This window comes from Salvelinus sp. IW2-2015, unplaced genomic scaffold (assembly GCF_002910315.2).
Source record: "Salvelinus sp. IW2-2015 unplaced genomic scaffold, ASM291031v2 Un_scaffold809, whole genome shotgun sequence".
In the NCBI taxonomy this organism is placed as follows: domain Eukaryota; kingdom Metazoa; phylum Chordata; class Actinopteri; order Salmoniformes; family Salmonidae; genus Salvelinus; species Salvelinus sp. IW2-2015.
This window is the reverse complement of record NW_019942619.1, coordinates 141,456-148,319: the sequence shown is the minus strand read 5'-3', so window position 1 is coordinate 148,319 and position 6,864 is coordinate 141,456. Positions and strand designations below refer to the sequence as shown.

Here is a 6,864-nt window from a genome sequence, read left to right as displayed (position 1 = left end):
TGGTGGTGGTGATGATGATAGTGTTGGTGTTTGTGGTGGTGGTGATGATAGTGTTTGTGATGGTGGTAATGGTAAGAGTGTTTGTGATGAACATGATAAAGAGGATGATGTTGTTTCTCTGTAGAACCCACAACAGTCTCTTCCTGCCGGAGAACATGTGTCGTCTGAGTGAGACGTTCTCCAAGGCCTACGACATGATAGAGGTGGAGAAGAACGTGGTTCTAGGTGAGAGGAACCACACTGATTCAATGGTTATGCACTGTACTGGTTTAGAAACCCTATATCAAAGGTTGGTAACCCGTGGCTATAATTTCCCCTTTGAAGGATAATAAACAACCATGAATATTATGTGTCCTGACCTGTAGGCCTGCCTCAGCCAGCCCTGGACATCTATGACCCTCCAGTGTTTAAGACTCATCTAGAGCGCATGCAGGGATTCTTCTGTACCCTCTACGACAACTGGTGACTTCCTCATTTTGGATAGTCTTCTGCTTCCTCTTTCTCCACACACACACACACACAACCACCCAGTCTCGCTCTCTTGCTCATTTCCCCCTCTTCCTCTCGCTTGCGCACCCCCCGTTCTCTCTCTAGTTACCATACCCTGGGGAAGGCAGGCCTATCATTGCAGCAGGACTTCTACACCATCGAGGGATTGGCTGAACAGATCGTTGGTTCTGCCTTTGTCTCCCTCGACAACGTGCCTGACCACAGACTCCGCACCATGCTCCATATCCTTCTGTCCCATTAGCTGCCAATCACATGTGAACGCAACGTGCAACAATTTCAAAATTTTACTGAGTTACAGTTCATATAAGGAAATCAATTGATATTAATTCAGTAGGCCCTAATTTAGGGATTTCACATGACTAAGCAGGGGTGCAGCCATGGGTGGGCCTGGGGGGGAATAGGCCCACCCACTTGGGAGTCGGGCCCACACACTGGGGAGCCAGGCCCAGCCAATCAGAATGAGTTTTTCCCCACAAAGGGCTTTATTACAGACAGAAATACTCAGTTTCATCAGCTGTCCGGGTGGCTGGTCTCAGACGATCCCTCAGGTTAAGAAGCTGGYTGTGGAGGTCCTGGGCTGGCGTGGTTACACATGGTCTGTGGTTGTGAGGCCGGTTGGAAATACTGCCAAATTCTCTAAAACGACATGGTAGAGAAATTAACATGAAATTCTCTGGCAACAGCTCTGGTAGACGTTCCTGTAGTCAGCATGCCAATTGCACGCTCCCTCAAAAGTTGAGACATCAGTGGCGTTGTGTGACAAAACTGCACATTTTAAGAGTTGCCTATTATTGTCCCCAGCACAAGATGCACCTGTGTAATGATCATGCTGTTTAATCAGCTTCTTGATATGCCACACCTGTCAGGTGGATGGATTATCTTGGTAAAGGAGACATGCTCACTAACAGGGATGTGAACAAATTTGTGCACAAAATGTGACAGAAATAAGCTTTTTGTGCATATGAAACATTTCAGGGATCTTTTATTTCAGAGCATTGAACATGGGACCAACACTTTGCATGTTGCGTTTATATTTTTTGTTCAGTGTATATATTAATTTTGTTCAGACAAGAAGAGAATATAATGTCATTGTTAGTGATCAAATACATTGATATAGCATTGACTTTACATGTACACTATCCATTCAGTCCAACTGTGTTCCTTAATGTGTGTGTGAACGGGTGTTCCTGAAGCAGCTTGTTGTGTCATGTCCTCAGGAGTGCTACAACGATCTGCTCTGCCCCCTGCTGGGCCCGCTGTTTGCCTACATGCTACAGGTCTGAACTCTCACGCTTTTCCCCCTTGTGCCTGTGAAGTAATATACCAAAAATGAGAATTTCTTTGCATGTGTAAAAAAAAACACACACAAAAAACCAAGTACTCACAACAAAAGGTTACCTGTGGTACAACTACCAAACTAACAGAAATCAGAGGCTGATCAAACATTCCGAGCATGCTTATTGTCCTGCGCACTAGTAATCTTTCACCATTAATAAGAAATAGGACAACTCATCATGTGACGTGTTGTCTCTCTGTGTTTATTTATACAGAGACTCAATCTCAGGTGGCAGATCATCAACCAGAGGAGTACTGTCAGGTAAGATGTGTCCATCTGTGGGTCCTTATGAAGGCATGTGGTCTCTTTGAATGCGTAGGTTTTCTTGTGCTAGTGGTATGTTGACAATCTCCTTCCCTCTGTGTGTAGTGGGGAGGAGGAGGAGGACGAGTCGTGTGAGGAGAATCAGGAGATGCTGGAGGAGCAGCTAGTTCGGCTGCTCACCAGAGAGGTTCTGGACCTGCTCAGTAAGTCCACACTTTTGGGATAAAGGTCAGATTATTGGGATGCAGGGAGCGATTAAGTAGCACTTTCAATTAGAGGCCTTCACAGGTCCAAGTAAATAACTCCATTCAGAATATTAAGTAGCAGCCTACCGGTTGGCTGTTGGTCATTGTAGCCTATCCTTCTCCTTTAACTTTTAATTCCCTCATTTTAATTCCATCTTCTATTGATTAGATGTCTCCTAACTTTTGCCACACACAGCGGCTCTATGACTGTTAGCCTATTGCCGCTTTGATGACTTGTGATTGGCCAACAACAAGCTACACGCACCACGCTCGTGAAAAGCAAGAGCAGCAGCATAAATTATCAAATTTCTCTCTTTCTCTCCTTCAGCATTCGGATCTGTACGTGTCCTTGCAGTCAAGTCAGTTAAAATTACACTTGACAATCAGATCAGACCCGTGACATTATTTAGAGTTCTTGATCCAGACCCTCTTGCGTATTTGGCTACAGGTGGATCCGTGAAGACCTGTACTTTCAGTTTAGTTTCTCCATTGAGCATGTATTTATTAATTTTTTTGTCCAGGAGAAGGATTCATCTAATTCTGAGAAACTGGACCTATGAATTTAGCTCTGCTGCGCATCCATATTTGATAGATATGGGGTTTATTTCAGTCTAGCCATGTGTCCTAACATTGATCCTTTCCCATCAGCTCACGCCTGCATAATGAAAAAAGTGCCTGCGCCAGCAGGAAATAAGGAAGACGTGGATGGTAAGTGTTCACTTGTTTTCTAGGGAAGAAAAGTATTACTCAGGTCCACCCCCTTCTCACTCTTCCCCTTCCTTTTTATGTCCTATCGTGTGTGTGTGTGTGTGTGTGTGTGTATAGAGGAGGAGATGATGTCCACTGAGTCCCAGGCAGTTGCTGCCTCCCCAGCCCAGCCAACAGGCGAACTGACGGAGCTGGGGAAGTGTTTTCTCAAACACGAGGTCAGCACAACACACACACACACACACACACACACACACACACCGGAGCATCTACCCATGGCAGTATGATGGCAGTCATGGCAGTATGACTCTTTCTCTCTCCCTCTGCAGGACATCTATATGACCTTGTTGACCATCTCGTTTACCTCTCTGTCCTGGAAGGACACCAGTAACTGTCACCGCAGCGCCTCCATCGTGTGCTGGACCCTGCTACGACAGGTAGGCTACACAAAGGACAGACTGACAGCAACTTTCCATCCTAAGCACTCCCTATCCATTTAAGCTTCCTTTTCCTCTCGCTCCCTCCTTACTCAGTGTCTGTCTGACCGTGTTTGTGCTTCACTCCTGTGATTCGATGATTCCTCCCTTTTTCCACTCTGCTGTCTCTCCCTCTCTTTCACTGTACCTGTCTCCCCCTCTCTCCTCATCTCTCTTCACTGTGGCTCTCTCTCCCTCTCTTTCACTGTACCTGTCTCTCCTCTCTCTTCACTGTGGCTCTCTCTCCCTCTCTCTCTTCACTGTGCCTGTCTCTCTCTCCCCCTCTCTCTCTTCACTGTGCCGTTCTCTCTCCCCCCTTCCTTTCACTTGCCTTGGCTCTCTCTCCCTACTCGGCTGCACTTGCCTGTCTCTCTCCCTCTCCCTCTCTCTCTTCACTGTGCCTCTCTCTCCCTCTCTGCTCACTGTTGCCTGCTCTCTCTCCCCTCTCGCTTCACTGTGTCCTCTCTCTTCCCCCTCTCGCTTCACTGTGTCTCTCTCTCCCCCTCTCTCTTCCCTGCTGGCCTGTCTCTATCTCCCCCCTCGCTTCACTGTGCCTGCTCTCTCTCCCCTCTCTCGCTTCACTGTGCCTCTCTCTCTCCCCCTCTGCTTCACTGGCTCTTCTCCTCTCTTTCACTGTACCTGTCTCTCTCCTCCTCGCTTCACTGTCTGTCTCTCTCTCCCTCTCTCGCTTCACTGTGCCTGTCTCTCTCTCCCCTCTCTCGCTTTCACTGGCCTCTCTCCCCCTCTCCTTCACTGTGCCTCTCTCCCCTCTCGCTTCACTGTGCCTGTCTCTCTCCCCCCTCTCGCTTCACTGGCCTCTCTCCCTCTCTCTCTTCACTGTGCCTGTCTCTCCCCCTCCTCTCTTTCACTGTGCTGTCTCTCCCCTCCTCTCTCTCTCACTGTGCCTGTCTCTCCCCCTCTCTCTCTTCACTGTGCCTGTCTCTCCCCTCTCTCTTTCACTGGCCTGTCTCTCCCCTCTCTCTCTTCACTGTGCCTGTCTCTCCCCCTCTCTCTCTTCCACTGTGCCTGTCTCTCCCCCTCTCTCTCTTCACTGTGCCTGTCTCTCCCCCTCTCTCTCTTCACTGTGCCTGTCTCTCCCCCTCTCTCCCTCTCTCTCTCTGACTCTGTTGTTGTGTTCAGGTTGTAGGTGGGAACCTTTTGCCAGAGGCGGTCACATGGTTCTATGCCAGTGTTCTGAAGGGACTGCAGATGCATGGGCAGCATGAGATCTGCAACTCAGCCCTCACACAACTGGCCCTGCTTATGTACGAGAACCTGGTGAGTGTCACATTCTCTCCCTCCTTCTAACTTGTCCTTCCTCCCCTCCCTGGGTCAGCGGCCACAGTACGTGGAGCTGAGGGCTGTGATGACTCAGATCCCCAACATCACTCACTCTTCTGTCTCCTGTCCTGCTCCTCCCTTCCTCGACAACTAACCCTTTCCTCTCTTCCCTCCCTCCCTGGGTCAGCGGCCGCGGTACGTGGAGCTAAGAGACGTGATGACTCAGATCCCCGACATCAATCTGGAGGCTCTAGACCAGTACGACAAGCGGTTGCTGGAGCCCAGCTCCGCGCAGAGGTTGGGAGAGAAGAAGAGGAAAGACCAGTTCAAGAAGCTCATTGCTGGCACTGTGGGGGTAATAACACCACCTGCCACCTGGGGGAGGGTTCTATTTCGTTTTTTCTGTAAAATGACCTGCAGCAAAGACCTAGAATTATTTCATTGAAAATAATGTCTGAAATGTGTCCATTGTGACTTTTGAAATAGATTTTAATTAAAGGATGTAAGTTGCACTGTATTGGCGAGTGCTGTCGGTATTTGTTTTAATAAGTTGAATTGAATAGGGCCTGCACACTCCTATGTAACAAGACAACCATTCAATCCAAACCGATTCTAAATTGTTCTTGATCTCTCCTACCCACAGAAAGCTCTGGCCCAGCAATTCAAAAAGGAGGTACATATCCGAAATCTTCCGTCTCTCTTTAAGAAGACGAAGCCTGAGAAAAGGGACATTCTGGAGACCAGTGAGAGTGGAGCACTAGCAGCGCTCTTCTCCCCAGCACTGGACGACATCTAGGAGCACAGAGCAGCACAGAGGCCCTCAGTCTGGCCTAACACACACTACAATCAGCTGTTACAGGACATCGACTGGACTAGCATACACACAAACATGCATACACTTTCTATCCTCCCGGGGGAATTTTACTCCCGAAGGATTGGCTCAACAAGTGTTCGACGTCTCTACCTTCTCTACCCGACGTCTCGATCGACAGCTGGATGAATGGACTCAGCCTCCCCATTAGGACAAAGGGAATCAGAATATTCTGTCGTGGACTGAACCCTGCTAACTGCTCGCTAATATTTATCCAAATAATGTGAGTGTCTGTCTGCCTTGATCAGAAATATAGAACAATATGATGATGGTGATTGTCCTTCAACAGGACATGGCTTTTGCCATAAACCCTGCAGGTTGTAAATGCTAACAAAGAATTGCGTTAATACAGCACATTTCCTCACTAACACAACAGATTTAATTGTGTTTTAGTAGATCCGCAAACATGGACCATCCACCTGTGTGCTAAACGACAGCAGCCATTTTGTGCCAGAAGAACCTGAATGGGATCCAGTGAGCATGTCTGAGGTGTTATACAACAGACTACTTTGAAGTCTAAGGAGAGCTATTTTCAAACCAATGTTTTGTACAGAATCATTACTCTGTTGATGGTTGAAGTAGAATTGTCATTGACTTTTTTTGCACTGGTTCTCCCAGCTGTGAACGTATGAGAAACCAGCACTGCATTCCACCTATGTTAATGGAAATAGTTTGCCGCAACGTAGACTTTTGTTCGGCGGTATTGTTTGTGAAAACTGATCCAATGTGGTCGAGAGCCCATATTTTATGCCATCTGTTTTGTAGGTCATATTTGTGTGCATTTGGAAGAAGCTGCAGGTTTGAATCTCAAATAAATTGGGAAAAAAGGCACCAATTGCTGTGAGGTTTATATGTTGCCAGTCTGTCTTTCCCATTAATATGGGACCAAAGCCTGCTGATTTATCCAAATACATACAGAATGATCTGAATTTTGATGGCATAAAATATAATAGGGGACTTGGTTACATCATTTTGGGAGGAATCTTAGATTTTTGGTATGAACTACCCCTTTAAATCTCCCAACCCTGTCAATGATTGATTGTTCACGTGGCCAACTTACTTTTTTCCTTAATGAATGTATAAAAAAACAAACTTGTACAGGGGGAAAGTATTTAAAACTGTAGTGCTGTTTTTATATTTTGCTGATTTTAAATAAAGGTAGACTTGAGTCAT

The 6,864-nt window shown here is 47.0% G+C and overlaps 1 protein-coding gene across 2 annotated transcripts in view; it reads left to right on the top strand.

The window, feature by feature from the left end:
• Positions 1-6,864, top strand: part of LOC112068973 (exportin-5) — a 24,819-nt gene extending 17,955 nt beyond the window's left edge. For both annotated transcript variants that reach the window (XM_024136219.2, XM_024136220.2), the window contains exons 22-33: positions 125-225; positions 366-462; positions 595-731; positions 1,690-1,787; positions 2,061-2,107; positions 2,216-2,313; positions 3,004-3,063; positions 3,181-3,281; positions 3,393-3,500; positions 4,680-4,817; positions 5,008-5,175; positions 5,464-6,864. In XM_024136219.2, coding sequence (XP_023991987.1) covers positions 125-225; positions 366-462; positions 595-731; positions 1,690-1,787; positions 2,061-2,107; positions 2,216-2,313; positions 3,004-3,063; positions 3,181-3,281; positions 3,393-3,500; positions 4,680-4,817; positions 5,008-5,175; positions 5,464-5,616 — 1,306 coding nt within the window. In that variant the 3' untranslated portion in view covers positions 5,617-6,864. The remainder of the gene's footprint in view (positions 1-124; positions 226-365; positions 463-594; positions 732-1,689; positions 1,788-2,060; positions 2,108-2,215; positions 2,314-3,003; positions 3,064-3,180; positions 3,282-3,392; positions 3,501-4,679; positions 4,818-5,007; positions 5,176-5,463) is intronic.